Source organism: Orcinus orca, chromosome 3, assembly GCF_937001465.1.
Source record: "Orcinus orca chromosome 3, mOrcOrc1.1, whole genome shotgun sequence".
Taxonomy (NCBI): Eukaryota; Metazoa; Chordata; class Mammalia; order Artiodactyla; family Delphinidae; genus Orcinus; species Orcinus orca.
Window position 1 is genome coordinate 125,370,841 of NC_064561.1, and position 16,117 is coordinate 125,386,957.

General features: G+C 44.1%; 1 protein-coding gene across 1 annotated transcript in view; it reads right to left on the reverse strand.

The window, feature by feature from the left end:
• Window positions 1–589: 589 nt before the first annotated feature.
• SV2C (synaptic vesicle glycoprotein 2C) overlaps window positions 590–16,117 on the reverse strand; it is a 244,350-nt gene continuing 228,822 nt past the window's right edge. Inside the window, exon 13 of the mRNA XM_004270824.3 lies at window positions 590–5,541. Within this exon, the coding sequence (XP_004270872.1) occupies window positions 5,358–5,541 (184 nt within the window). The 3' untranslated portion in view covers window positions 590–5,357. The remainder of the gene's footprint in view (window positions 5,542–16,117) is intronic.

A 16,117-nucleotide genomic window follows, 5' to 3' on the forward strand; every position in this document is an offset into this window, starting at 1 on the left:
ATCTCGGCTGCTGATTCTTTTCCTTTAACACCTTAGCTTGGTTTCCCGCCAGGATATTTAAAGAAATAGCACATGTATGGCTCCATTTTTCTCATTTTCCAGGTAGGTAGTAGTTAGTAGTCCCTCCAACAAAGGCTGAGCAATTGAGGGGCTTTCTCCTCCTGTCAAAGATAGTCCCAATTTCTGAGTAGTTCCTGCTCTGCCCATGGTAGGCCATTGCTTCTTTCTTTCTTTCTTTTTTTTTTAAACATCTTTACTGGAGTATAATTGCTTTACAATGATGTGTTAGTTTCTGCTGTATAACAAAGTGAATCAGCTATACATATACATATATCCCCATATCTCCTCCCTCTTGCGTCTCCCTCCCTCCCTCCCTATCCCACCCCTCTAGGTGGTCACAAAACACCAAGCTGATCTCCCTGTGCTATGCAGCTGCTTCTCACTAGCTATCTATTTTACGTTTGGTATTGTATATGTCCGTACCACTCTCTCACTTCGTCCCAGCTTACCCTTCCCCCTCCACGTATCCTCAAGTCCATTCTCTACGTCTGCGTCTTTATTCCTGTCCTGCCCCTAGGTTCTTCAGAACTTTTTTTTTTTTTAGATTCCATATATATGTTTATTTCTTTTAAATTTGGGAAAATAACACTTTGTGTTTATGGGGCGGGGGTAACAACAGGTAATGGGGATCAATATGAGGACCCCCCCATTATAGATGCTTTCTCTTTCATTCTCCCTGTTTCCCTGCCCTTATTTAAGTCCTGCAAAGGGTTAACTAACTACACACAGCATAGTGCCTCAACCTAGCACATGCAAGTTATTCAATAAATATTTATTGATGAGATGACAAGAGATCAGGGGATGTTCTGCCCAGCTCTTTCCTCCACCCAGTGCTGTTAGCCTGAAACTATGGTCCATGAACTGTATCCTTGTCACTCAAAATCCTGAGATTACTAAACTGGATCAAGGTCTTGGTTGAGCAAGACAGAAGTCAGCCCTGGCAATGGCTGTGCCTGGTTGGTGAGACACCATTGATAGGAGGAATGGTCAATATTTAGAGCAAAAGAACATCACATGGAGAACTGACACTCCACACCTGAAACAACGAAGGGACACGCAACACATCTAGAAGACACTTACAATTCTGTCTACGTCACAGATTGTGAGAGAAGCTTTACTCAAAACACACTTCGCTTGGCAGAAACATAAACTGTAAGAAATGTGTAGTCCATTTCAGAGTGCCCTACTGTGTAGGTTTCTTTTCATTGTGGCAACTTGACCGTTGTTTCTGTAGGTTTGTACCTTGACTGAGTTCAACATGATATGGGGGTTCATGGAAAACCAAACATACAGCCAACACGCCCTTAACAATCAACCGACTGTCTTTCCGTGATACCAGGTGAAGGCCAAATTCAGACATTTCCGGCTTCAGAGCCTTGAATGCATGAACAAGTGAAGTGCATTCCTGAAGAAATAGGTAGAGGCCATTTTGATATTAAGCAGGAAAAAATGGAGAATATCATATTCTGTTTTGATTGGCAGAGGGAATCAGAAGCTATTCCCATGGAATGCTTTCGAAATGATCCCAGGGCTGAGAAAATCTCAATTCTGCCCTAATCTCTTCATTGGAAACTTCTCAACATCTTGGACTCTCCCTTTGGTCACTACATGTCTTTTCCCACCTCCCTCTTGATATCTCAAGACATCCAGAAATGCAGCTACGCAGTTTGGTGCAAACGTGAACTTAGGCTTGGTGAGTTTTGTAAGTGAAGGTGCATTTGCCAACTCAGGTGAAATCACTTTAAAACTCTGCTTCTGAAGGCCTAGGTCTGCATGAGGCCATGCTTCAAGAATAAAATGGAGTAGAGTCAGGAGAGCTATGGAATGCAGCCTTCGTGACAGGACTGTGATCAGAGAGTCTTCTAACTGTCTGCATCCCTACAGGGTGGGCCCTTTCCTTGGCAGGCGCTGGGAACTGTCAAACCAGCAGTGAATGGAGATAACGCTCAGGGTCCTAAGAAGCTGGCAGCACAAACAACACGGGAACCACGCTCTCGCCTCTCCCACGGGGGCTTCCCAAACAACTTCCTGAGCTCTTGCATGTTTATCTATTTCCTAATTTTTCAGTTTCTAAACTCAACCTATTTGGTGCTTGTAAAGCAAAGCTTAGCATAAGAAGAAGATAGTAAGATGAAACTATTTTCATGACGATACTCTAGAATCTTAGACTAGTCCCAGTAGCAAACTAGTCCCAATCCACAGACGGGAAAACTGGGGACCAGAGATGTTCAATGACCTACATTCTCCTCAAGAAGATCTGGGTCTCATTATTGGTTAGTGGGGGAATTTGGGCGAGGACCCATCTATCTTATCTCCCAGCATCAGTCTTCTGGGTGTAAGATGACCACTAGCTGCTGGGTTCGGCTTCCAAGGCAGCGAGATTAAATGAGAGGAGGTTAAGACAGGAGGGTAAGACCCATTACTGGGGGTATAATGTATAGGACTTTCAGTTTGGAGCAGCTGGATTTTTTCCTACTGAGAGGACCAGTGATAATAACAGGATTCTGGAGCATTCTGGATTGATTCAAAGAGATGTTAGGAAATTTTAGATGGAAAAGGAGTTGGAAATACAGGAGCCAGTGGGAGTGTTTCCTAGGCTTTCATTTGTGCACATGCTCTCATTTTCTTTCTACTGCAGGTGAAATGAGTTGCTGGCTGCACGTCCGTGTGCCAACAGCCTGCTGCACTGATAGAACTGGGAGTTTCTGTTTAATCTCATGGCTCTATCTTAATCCTGCTGACCCCAGAACAAGCTGGACAGGCCACGCCACATACTTTGGGAAGAACTTGAGCTCTCTCACGGAAAATGACGGTGATGGGGACAACGAGAAGGAGGCAGGGACACTGCAGGAAAGTGGAAAAGGTGGTGACCAAGAAGGTTTGTGACCACAGACTGTCCAGGAGATTAGAAGAGATCCCTCTTGGGCCACCTGGGAGGTTTGGATTAAGTGACAAGAAGGTCAAGAAAGGTCATTCTGAAGGGGATGCATGGTGGCAGGTCTCATCCAGTGCAGTTCTGCTGGCTTATCCCATTCTGACCTAACCCAGGGTTCAGATAAAATACCACGTAGACCGTGCTCTGGAGATGTGATGCATTTAGAACTACGACAGACATGGGAGACATTTCTAAAAGTAAAGACAGTCCAGTAAGCAAAGTTAACTGCTGCGGAAGATCTACAGACAGCAATACCCATGCACATTTCTCTTCGTCTTTTGAATGGCTTGGCGGAGATACACATTACTTTTGCAGTTATTACCACACATGCTACATTCAACTAAAAAACCTGCTCAGGTCCCCAGATATGCCTTTTGTAAGAAGATAAATCAAGGGGTAGGGAGGTGAGGAAATGAGTACGAATGGAAGAGCATACAGAATACGTTCGGGGGTTGTCTGACTGCCATCTTCGTTTGCCAATAATATTCCAGGAGGCAGAGGTGAAAAAAAGTTCTGTTTCTTTCCTGCTTTGTCGATATTGTTCTAATAGAGCTCGTCTAGTCTTTATTGATTCTCCTTCGTCCTGCCACCTTTGCAATTTTGGGTTTGAGTTTTCCTGATGCTCTGGCCCTGAGCCCGCATCCCCAGGGAACCACCCTCATCCGGCCAGCCCCCGACACCAGGCTGCCCCCCCTGTACAGGCCTGAATTACTTCAAGGGAGAGTCGATTAATGGCTTCTGTTCGTGAAAGAAGCTTTTCACAGAGCCTCAACTCTGCTGTCTGGAGCTCTCGGAGGATCAGGCGGAAGGGGAGAGAGAGGCGGAGTGGTCTGTGGGGTTAAGATGTCTTTGAATGTAATGACTATTGGAAACAAAGGCTCTCCCTTCCTGGAGGCCCCAGGCCCGTGGCCTGTTGGAAACGCCTACAATAAGTAATAAGGATAACCCTCTAACAAGACATCGAGAGTTTAAAAAAGGACTATTGTTTTAATATGGGATTTATTCCTGGCTGCTGGTCATCACTGCAAGTCTACCTGGAGGCTTCAGATTTCAAAGATGAGGAAAAAGGACCAGCGTGGAGGAGGGGCAGCCCCAGGGGTGAGAAGGTCACAGAGCTGACAGCCGTGGGAATGTCCTGCCGACCTCTCTCTTCAGGCCCAGGCAGACTCCAGAGGTAACACGAGCAGCCAGACCCACCAGGAGATGCTGCCCTTGTCTGCCCGAGGGCCCCTTGGAGCACAGCAGGCTGTGATTTCACACAGATGCAGCAGCCAGGAACACACCGACCAGCGCACCGGCCTAGCCAGGCCATGCGCATTGCTAGTAGGAAGTCCAATGTCAACTTCCCAGGGGTACCGTCCCTCAGGAAACCGGTCCCCTCGAGGTACCATTTGGCATTTACAAATGGATTTAGGTGTGACTTTCTTCCTCATTTTCAATTTACAACCACTCAGATGACTGAGAATCTCTAGACGAGAGAGTTTGGGTGAAGGGCAGACTCAGGTGGGCAGACCCAGTTAGAAAGTGGCTTTTTTCCCTTGAATCTGCTACCTGACAAGGTCAATGGCAGCTGGGGGTGGGGTGGCAGGTGGGGATGAATGTCGGTCCACGATCCCCCTGAGTTCTGACTTTCTAATATTCTGAACCACATGCCGCAGTCACAGACATAATTACAGGCCCTTTTCCTCGTACTTTTCAGAAGTTTCACCGGGGGCTTTCTGGCAGAAGTCCTGCTCGTGCAGCTCAGAGATCTTTGCTGCCAACAGCAGAGCCCCTATTTTTCTTGTCAGCAGAGACAGTCACGTTAACTGTCAAGCCTGAAAGAGCCCCACCCAGCTCTGTTTGGTGTCACGTGGTTTTTTTTTTTTTTTTTTTTGAAAGGCCCTGCTGTAACAGCAAGAATTGCTGGGTGTCCTTTTCTAAGTAAACAGGAAATATCACTCTGTTTGAAAAAAAAAAAGAATCCCTCTTCTCAGCACAAATGCGATAATATGCCAACTTATCTTTCCCGTGAATATTGAAGTAGGAGCAGCCCAGCCCTCTTCTTAGCTTCTGAACCTTCAGCGAGCAGAATCTCCGGAAGGCCCGGCTGACCAGCACATTTAAAAAATCCTTCCACTGATTTCTGGGAGGCAGTAGCATCACAGTTAGGAAAGACAACGATGCATGAAAACAAACAAACAAACTGCAAAATCACATTTAAGGGGCGAGATGGTACGCATCTACATTTTAGTCGCAGCAAGAATTAGTGTTTTGGTATTTGACCGCTTTTCTATATCTGAAAAAGCTGGAGCCTTGAGTCAGTCGGGAGAGTTGACACGCGGCAGCAGAAAGAAACACAGGATGGATGGCTTTTTTTCCATTACATCAGGACCTGGGTTCGTGTGTCAGGCAGGCGCAACCCCACCAGTCCTCCACATACGAGCACGGTGGAGGCCAGCAGGATGGGGATTGCTTTGGTGATGCTGACCAGGGAGCCGAATATTAAGTTTCCGAGGACGGCCGCTGCTTTGCACAGTGCATTCAAGAAGCCAAAGCCTGTTGCCCTGCAAAGGACAGAGATATGGACAAGGTTGAGAAAGTGTCTTCCAAGAGTCCAACTTTAGACACAAATGTCTTCTAGGACAATTTTCAAAGATCTTCAAGTAGACTGTTTTGTACGTCCTTAGAGCAAGTAATCAAATATTTGTCAGCACATTTGCAAGTAGAGAACCCCAGCTGTTGGTATTGTTCCTTCAGCCCTCTGTTGACTTTCTTGCCACCTCAACTGATTCTTATTCTGCCCATGAGTTTATTGTGAAGAGAAAGAGAAAGGACATTTCAGGGAGTCAGAAAAGTTACATTAAATTGAAATGTATGACGATGTATTTCTTTAAATTTTACTTTTTACTCCCTATTTCCTCTTAGCTTAATTCGTGTGTGAGGTTTTAAATACTTAAAGTGCATGGAACTTTCAGAGAAAATCAGGGACGACTGGGTTGTACTTGAATCGTTCTGGTACCATGAAAGTGAACTATCATACTCTTGTCCCAAATGTTTTTGGTAGCGGGCAGAAACTGAACCCTGAGCTGGGTGGCCACCAATGAGCTAGTGACACATTTCTTACACACTCACCAGAGTCCTAGGTGGGAAATCAAGCCCAAGACAATATTACAGAGGAAATCAGATTGTAGGCCCATACAAGATCTTGTTTAACTCTGCTGACATATAATATGTGCACGTGGTATATGCATAAGACACATCCCATTTCTTAAGACATTCTTTGAAAAAGAAAAATTTTACTATCTTTATGGGTGTTGAATGTAATTTTACTGTGGTTTTCTAGGCAAGAAATTTAATTTTGTTCATAAGAGTACGGATACTGCTGACATCATGAGATAATATGAATTTCCTCTGCCTTTATGCCGGCTCCCTGTTTTTCGTCCGTCACCGGGTATATGTGTGTAATAAAGGCATATTGAATGCAGGGTTAACTGTTGGATACCTTTATCCCCCTCCAGAGGGAAATGCATTTTATATACCGTAAAATGCAGTACTTAGTACACATCTTTCTTTGATTGATTTGTAAATTTGTTTACTGTAGGTTTTCCTTTGGCCAGTCAGAACAACTACTCTTCACGACGTATGCTTTTCCTAGTGATATTTTCTACAATGTGTAGATATTTACTGTGGGTATTATCCAGCCATTCCCCTTCCCATACCATAAGAAAGGAATAAGCACCCCTCCTGTGCTGTAGGAACCAAGCCATTGATTTTGCTGGTGAGAACAGACCTAAGAAACGGCAGCAAAAGCACTGCCTTTCTTTTTTGGCCAAGACACCTAGAAAGTCGAGTAAGTGGCCTCTGCAGTGTTGCAAAGTTGCCAACTGTTTGGATCTTGGAAGGGGTGTAACAGAATCTCTGATGGAGAAAAACAGGAACTTCTTGAGAAGAGGGTAAGCTCATTTTGTATTCTTCCTCTTCTTTTTGGTTTGTTTTTAAAGAAAGAGACTAGTAATAGCAACAACCACCAGAAAGATAAGGAGATTTAATGTACTGATAACTATTTTCAAATGAAATTGCTTGAGGTTACACACTGAGTACCACAGAAGACTTAAGCAGAATGACATCATCATCTACCCTACCCCCACCTCCATGGAGAGGCCAGGAGGCCAAACTGCCTATTTTTTTTTTTAATTAAAAGACTTTTTTTGAGCAGCTTTTGGGCTCCAAAGAATTGAGTGAAGAGAAGAGAGAATTTCCATATAGCCCCTCACCTTCCACCCCTATTATTAACATCTTAGTACATTTGCTACAATTGACGAGCCAATATTAATATATTACTGTGAACTAAAGTCCATAGTTTACATTAGGGTTCACTGTGTTGTGTATTCTATGGGCTTTGACAAATGTATAATGACATGTATCCACCATTATAGCATCGTACAGAATAACAGTTTCACAGCCCTAAAAATCCTGGCAGCCACAGATCCTTTTACTATCTCCATAGTTTCACCTTTTCCAGAATGTCATATAATTCAAATTATATAGTATGTAGCCTTTTCAGATTGGCTTCTTTCACTTTTTTTAAACTACATTTTAGTTTCTAGATTCTAGAGTCATAAATTACCCAATGCATCTCATGGTAGTGAGATAAGCTGTATTGTTCTGGGGAAAATGTCTAGCGTGTATGTTGCTGATAAGCGAAAGGGAAACATTCTGTATGAAGAAGTCTCTTGATGACAAAACCTCAGAATGAGCCATGAGGAATTTACATCTGGGTTAAAATAACCATATTTTGCCAAGCTATAAACCTCTGGTACAACTCAGAACAGGGTAAAAAATACAGGCAGTTATCTCCTTTCATTACCGAAACTATAACAGAGGAATAGACGACTTCCTGAGATTCCAAGCAGCAATAAGAGAGATGCATCAGGAACATCTGGTGTCAGAAGCCGCTAAAAAGTACGATCAAATTCTAATTTCTTAAGAATCTCCATTTTCATTGATCAAGCAGAGGCAGTTCTTCAGATAATAATCTGGTGTGGCTACAAAGCACATAGCCTCCTTAAATTACTGTGGGCATTCCAGAAAACGTGACTGTCCTTTCCTTGGATAAGTAAATTATTTCTTCAAATAATTGAAGCTGGAGGGTGTGATTTTCTACACACAGGAGACACAGTTGTATTAGAAAAATTATTCTCAAAGTGGTTCTCCCTTGGGGTTATCTGTTTATCAGTAAACAAGCTTTTAGTTCATTTATTCCCTTGTTCTTATTTAAAGGAAGGTTATGAACTTCTGCAGACATCCTAAGCACAAGTCCCTTTGTCCTCATCAAGGCCCTGGAGGGTGGCGAGCTCAGAGCTGGCAGAGCCCAATTGGACTTAACTGACTTCCCAGCAGTAGGAAAAGCTACTGCATTTTTTTTCCAGACCAAAGATGTTCTGTGTCTTCTCTTAACCAACAAGCACCCAAGAGGAAGACTGCAATCATCTGTTGTCTTTTTACAAGTTCCATCCCTTGTTCCCCTACCTCTCCAGCCAGAATCCTTTGTTTTCAATTCTTGCTGAACCTATTCATTGAAATCTTTTAAAGGGAAATTCTTTTCCCAACAGTACCCTGTGACTGCAGCAGCCCTGTTCCCCATTCCATTAAGGTGATCCTTCTCCCTGCACCATTAACTCCCTCTGATGCTGGTGCAGGCAGCAGGCTTGCTGCAGTGCTTAGGCTCAGCTGATGGGGGATGGGGCCACCAGAGCATACCCTCACCACAGCTGCACTGTGGCTTCTTCTCCAGGGCCTTCACAATGCAGTGGGTTCTAGTGCATTTATATCGTTTTATACTTTAATTGGTGGCCAGGAGGGCTTCCCTGGTAGCGCAGCGGTTAAGAATCCACCTGCTAATGCAGGGGACACGGGTTCGAGCCCTGGTCCGGGAAGATCCCACATGCCGCGGAGCAACTAAGCCCATGCACCACAACTACTGAGCCTGTGCTCTAGAGCCCGTGAGCCACAACTACTGAGCCCACGCGCCACCACTACTGAAGCCCGTGTGCCTAGAGCCTGTGCTCCACAACAAGAGAAGCCACCGCAATGAGAAGCCCGCACACTGCAACGAAGAGTAGCCCCCGCTCGTTGCAACTAGAGAAAGCCCACGTATAGCAACGAAGACCCAATGCAGCCAAAAATAAAATAAATAAATAAAAATTTTAAAAAAAATTGGTGGCCAGGAAAAGGAGACCCCATTCTGGATAGTAAGGATAGTTTTGCCTTCACATCCAGCCTCTTTCTTATTTGGTTTTTCTGACTTCAATGCAGGGTCAGCCCTAGGTTTTTTGAGGCTCCCGGGAAGACGAAAGGGTCACTGAATAATGGCAGCACTTAGACGCCTGGCACATGGTACATATGCTGGTGTTAGCCATTGTTTTAAACACTAGCTGAAATATCTGACCCATCGACTGATGAAATTAGGAAAAAAAATTAAATGTTACATTTTGAAAAGGCCTGAAATTGTGTAGAGTGTAGATCCAGACTCAGCTCATGGAATTTACCTGTTAAAGGGTAAAGTGTGAGCATTCTTTTGGTCTAGTCTAAGCTCTGGAAATGAACTTTTTCCAGACAACTCAGTTAAGTCATTGGCAGAAGTTACTTTAGCATGGGACATTTTGGAAAGTACAGGCAGTCCTAAAATCAGAAATACATGTGATCTAAAGATTCATCTGGGAGTCAGCTATTTAAAACACAATGAATTTAATTTTTCTCATAGAAACAATAATACAAATGATGGCTAGCTTCCCAGATTAATCTAAAAAAGCTATTTTAACACTGAATCCATCTGAGCAATTGGACTACAATGCTGAGAGCACTAGAAACCCCTTGAATATTTGTCTAATAAGCAAATTGGTTCTTAATATGGTTCTAATACACATCTCCTATGCATTTATTTATTTATTAACAATCATTCATTAAGCATCTATTATGTGCCTAACACTGCACTAGGTACCAGGGACCCCAAAATTAATAAGATGAAGTCTCTTTTTACACTAAGATAGGTGCAGAGAGATCATGATAACACAACATGCTAAGTGCATTAATAAAGATACCCACAGGCTACTACAGGGGTATAGAGGATGTGAAGTGATCTCCCGCTGTGGGTGGAGACAGTTGAAGAAAGGCTTCTCAGAGGGGATGGATGAGAATAGAATTGGTCTTGAAGGAACAGGAAGAGCTTGCAGGTGAGGATGGAATGTGGACAAAGGTGTTCTCTGGCTCTCAAAATACCCTCACATCTCTCTAAAGTGTCTCCGTGGTACCCCACTCAGGTGTACCTTAGACATCTTCTCCAAAACCTTCTTGAGTGCCAAATGACCTGCCTCCCTCCAGTCCCCAAACAAGTTTCCCATTTCCTCCTGCAGCTGTTCTCAACTTGGGGTTAGAATAGCAACCCGGTTGAACTACGGTGCAGACATGTGTAACCACAGCCTCACCCAGCCGTGCGCAAAACATCACTTGTGGAGCTTTTAAAACACAGTGATGTGGTCATACCAATGCCTAGGGCCATGATCCCAGAACTTCTGACTTTACTGCTCTACTGGGAGTCAAGGCATTGGTATTTTTTAGAAGCCCTGTGTGAGTCTAAGGGGTATCCAGGGCTGAGCACTCTGCAATTCTCCCAGAAATACCTACACTTTTGAATTGATTTAGATTTACTGTTATATACAAAACGCAATTACAAAAGCAAAACATCTGCTCCAGTCCTCCAACAAATGGTTTTTTTTTTTTTTTTTTTTTTGGCAGTACGCGGGCCTCTCACTGTTGTGGCCTCTCCCATTGCGGAGCGCAGGCTCAGCGGCCATGGCCCATGGGCCCAGCTGCTCTGCGGCATGTGGGATCTTCCTGGACCGGGGCACAAACCCGCGTCCCCTGCATTGGCAGGTGGACTCTCAACCACTGCACCACCAGGGAAGCCCCAACAAACGGTTTTTAGTTCTGAATTTCCTTTAGTGTGCTTCCAATCATATCTATATTTTTGCAAATCACAGGATTTCTACAACTTTGCTTTCTGCTTTCCCCCCAATCATTCCCAAAGCTGTTTGTTTGCGTTTTGTTTAAAACGAAATGATTTAGCACATAACCATTATTTCTGTAACCATACCATTGGATAATTAGAGCTTTCTACATTTGGAGGAACATGAATGAGATTGCCGTGAACACCTTCATATATAGGACCTCCTTTGTTTGGATGTGTTCATTAGGGAATATCACGCAGTACAACACAGCCAAGGGAAAATGTTCACGATATGGTGTGGGGAGACCGAGGGCAACCAGGAACACCGAGGCCCACAGGAGAGGAATTAACGCCAAAGGCTTCGCCCAACCTCTTTTCTTTCCCCTCCCTGGGCCTGCTGTCTTATTTACTCAACTTTGCACAGCTCATTTTCACTAGAGGCAGTTTCTCACCTAACCTGCCTCATTTCCTTTTCTTCCAACTCTTGGTTGGACTCTGGGCAGCCATGAAAACTCTCCCTGCTGGACCAGACCTCCTTCCTGCTCCCCTCCTAAGGGTTGGCTTGTACCAATCGCAAGGCTCTCCTGTCAGGGTTTAGCCTTATTTAGATCCTGGCCACATCTCTGGGGTGGGCCCGTGTAGCCCTTTACATTCACTCATTGCAACTTGCTTCAGGGCTGGCACAGGGATGAATAGGATACTTGTGAAATGAACTAAGGAATTTTCTGATATCTTCAAAATACATTGGAAGTATATTTCTGTAATGGGTAGTTTTTTAAATCAACATTGTTAATTTTACTATTCACATCTTTATATCTTTTTTTTGAATTTTATTTTATTTATTTTTTCATACAGCAGGTTCTTATTAGTTATCTATTTTATACATATTAGTGTATATATGTCAATCCCAATCTCCCAATTCATCCCACCCCCCCCCCCCCCCGCCACTCTCCTCCCTTGGTGTCCATACGTTTGTTCTCTACATCTGTGTCTCAATTTCTGCCCTGCAAACTGGTTCATCTGTACCATTTTTCTAGGTTCCACATATATGTGTTAATATACGATAAGTAATGGGCATTTTTTAAGAAAACTGAAGTATAGTTGATTTACAATGTTGTGCTAGTTTCTGGTATATAGCAAAGTGATTCAGTTATACATATATAGACATATTCTTATTTGTTTATTTATTTATGGCTGCATTGGATCTTCATTGTGGTGCACAGGCTTCTCATTGCAGGGCTCAGTAATTGTGGTGCATGGGCTTAGTTGCTCTGTGGCATGTGGGATCTTCCCGGACCAGGGATCGAACCCGTGTCCCCTGAATTGGCAGGTGGATTCTTAACCACTACGCCACAAGCGAAGCCTGTTTTTCATATTCTTTTCCATTATGGTTCATTACAGTATATTGAGTACAGCTCCGTGTGCTATAGAGTAGGACCTTGTTGTTTATCTATTTTATATATAGTAGTTTATATCTGCTAATCCCAAATGTAATGAGCATTTTAGTGGACATTAGTTGGTCCATGTTTATTTATTGATGCCAGACTATTATCTTGCTTTCGTGGAGGAAAAACCCCTAGTTTCACATTCTGAAACCAGGACAGACTGAATTCAATTGCTTTCTGATCTTCAAAGGAAGAGAAAATTTGTCTCATCTAAGCAGTGAGTATAGGTGTGTGGTCTGTGTGTGTCCTCCTTAATTTGGGAAGATGGCATCCTGCAAGCAGGGCTTTTCTTACAAACAAGTGGAGGACTTACTTGCAGTTTTGAGCCCATAGGAATCCCTGGGCCCAAAGTGGGCTTCCAACTCCCTCCCTCCCCACAACCAACAAGGGTCATCCTATTGCTTGTTCCTGTTGAAATGCAAATATATTCAGGTCAAAATGGAAGCCTTTGTGTCTTATCACTTATCTGATAAACCTCGTTAGGAAGAGAGTCCCTGGGCCAGGGTAAATGATGACAGAATGAAAGTGAGCCCTGGGAGGCAACCTGGAGTTCGTCTAAGGCCATGGTTGATGGACACGGTTGTATATCCCAAACACTGTGTGAGCTTCTTAGAAACTGATTCCCAGAGGCCCACCCCAGACCTACTGGGATGGTTCTATATGTCACAGACTAGGTATGCCCGTGCTGGGAGCTGCACCGAAGGGTCATTGCATATGGGTTTGATGCTAAGGGATCCAGGGCAAGTTACTTTCCCCCTTCTGTGGCTCCTTTTCCTCACCTGAAAATGGAATAAAACTACCTACCCTTGTAGGGTTGGAGAGAGGATTAAATAAGGTTAAATGAGATAATCTGAATACTCAGCACTGTGCCTGACTCACCCATTCATTTCTCAGATGAGAACACCAAGCTCCAGAAAGGTTCAAGGACTAATCTAAAGTTACCCAGATGCTTTCTGGTAGGGTCCATACCTGAATTCAGGTTTCCTCCACATTGCTGATGGAGAAGCAGGAGGAGAGGAAGAAGATGTTTCCAACAGGCAGTGCTGAATGGGGAAGGGGGAGCTGACAGTTGCAGGCTCTGGAGGACACAGGCCATGGATGGACAAAGTGGAAGAGGGACACAGAAGGGCAGCTGGGGAGAACTGAACAGGAATGCTCCCTCACTCACAACTGGTCCAACTAGCTTACCTTGGAGAGTAGGGACCCAGACCCCACACAGGGAGGAGGACTATCACCCATAACCAGCTGGATTGTAAAAAGCATCTTTTTTTTCCATCTTTCTATCTTTTCATCTATCAGTCATTCACCTGGAGTCCTGGTAGTGAATAAGGAAAACAAAGTCCTGTTCTCAAGGAGCTCACATTCTAGTGGGTGACAGACAGTAGACAAATGTACACCCTAACATCCTATCATCATATGGTCTGGGAGGTAATTTGCTTTAAAAGTACATCAGTATAAAGATAAGTTGTCTCTATACCCATAGAATTTTAAACATGTTAATCAGGAATTAACAGGCCAGAGGTGATTACTTAGGGCTTTAACTATCATTTTAGAAATCTACATGAGAAGGTTTGTTAATGAACATGGAGATCAGTTTCCATTGGTGATACGAGTGCTTGATATGCAGTTGACTAGAATGTTCTGCCCTTAGCACGATGGATGGACAAGCATCCTCCAAGCCCCGCAACTTGGTGAAATGGTACCCTTGGTCCAGATTCCAGACTCTAGAGCCCACTGGTCCTGGACTCTGACACTTACAGGCATACTCTGCTGCCTGACCAGCCCCAAGTCTGGTGGTCCTGCTGTCAGCATGTCATGTCCATGGCCCTTTCAGGCAAGGGCAGAGAGATGGACTTCCCTGGAGTCAAGAATGGGCTGTAGGACTGTTTTTGTGACCATTTGCACATTTGGTAGGATTTGCTGCCATTTAATACATCCCCTGGGGGTGAGGTGGTGGGTGAAGGGCCATGTCCTGCCCACCCCCCCACTTTCCACTTCTAACTTCCAGAGATAAAAATGATCTGACATTTGCTGAATGGCCAAAGTGACTCAGGTCACATAAAATATAAACATATATAATGATACGGGCTCTAAAAAAAAAGAAAGCCGGGCAAAGGGAAATGGAGTGTAGGTTGGTTAGAAAAGATGACTGAATCAAAGATTCCTTCATCTCAAAATCTTTAAACAATAAGTGAGGTCTTTATCTTCATGGGCACAGATGTGGAATCTCCTCATTTTATATCTCAAACGACTGAGGCACAGTTACGCTGAGTGGTCTTCCTGAGGTCACACAGCTGGCCGGTAAGAGATCCAGGATTAAAGAACTTCAGGTCTGAGCTCCCGGAAGGAATGGGGAACTTCTCTGTCTAAACAACCACAGCCCTAAGGGGAGGAGATTAGGTTGGTTAATTCTGGGCAGATGTTTTAATTTTAGCTCATCAAGGAAGAGGACCAACCCAGAGCACTGGGTGACAGCAGCAGCTGTCCAGGATGAGCAGGGAACAGCAGGTGGGAACAATCAGGGGTTTATTTTCTCATCCTTTCTGAGGTCATATCTGAAACTGGGCATGTGTAAGTGGAGGGGAGGAAGAAGGAGGCCAGTGGCCAGAGAAAGCCAGGAGCAGGTTGCTAGAAGAATCCCCGTGAGACAGGTGTGCTGGGCTAAGGGATTCTGTGCAGAGTTGGTGGCCAGTGGGGACAGCCTCGGTTTCATCACTTACAAGGTGGGAGCTCCTTGCCCTGAGCTCCATGGAGGAGGGGTAAGAATGGCTCTGGGCCATATGGAGATAGGAAGTGTGAGCCGGGGAGCTCCCAGCAGGAAGTCACTGCCTGGATGCAGAAGGACACGCAGGCTGGAACTCAGAACCAAAATGAACCAGAGCATGTGCTGCCTCTAGAGATCTTCCTTGACTTACTATGAGTTATATCCCCCCAAACCCATCATAAGTTGAATGTATCATAAGTCAGAAATGCATTTAATAACCCTACCGAACATCATAGCTTAGCCTAGCGTCCCTTAAATGTGCTCAGAACACATACATTAGCCTGCGGTTGAACAAAATCATCTAACGCAAAGCCTATTTCATAATAAAGTGTTAAATATCTCAAGTAATTTACTGAATGCTGCATTGAAAGTGAAAAACAGAATGGTTGTATATATGTTCCTTCAAGTCTCAGCTCAGATATCACTCCTTCTAAGGAACCCTTTCTTCTGCTTTCAGAACACCATGTCCTTTCCCCACAATAACCCTGACCACACGATGTTGTGCCTGATGTTCACTTGTCCTTAAGCTCCATGAAAGTAATGACCACAAAGTAATGACTACAAATGGCTTATTCATGGTTGTATCACAGGCACTCCAAAAAAAGTTGTTGTGTAAATAAATGAACAATATTAAAAGTCATACTGAGATGGAGTAGACATACTTTTCTTATTCTTCCTACTAAATACAGCTAAAAGTCCTGGACATTATAAAACAAACCTAAGAAGACTCTGGAAGATAAAAAAAAGGCAGAGCAGCTGGGGACCTGGGGAATGGTGGCTTCCTGAATTTTCTTTTTGCCTCATACATCTGAGACTTGGAACTGACGAAGCTGGCAAAAGGAAATACCAACAGGTACAGATTTCAATAACACCCAAACCAGAGCCTGCTCTCTCTACCCAAAGGATCAGGATAGAGGCAGCCTAGC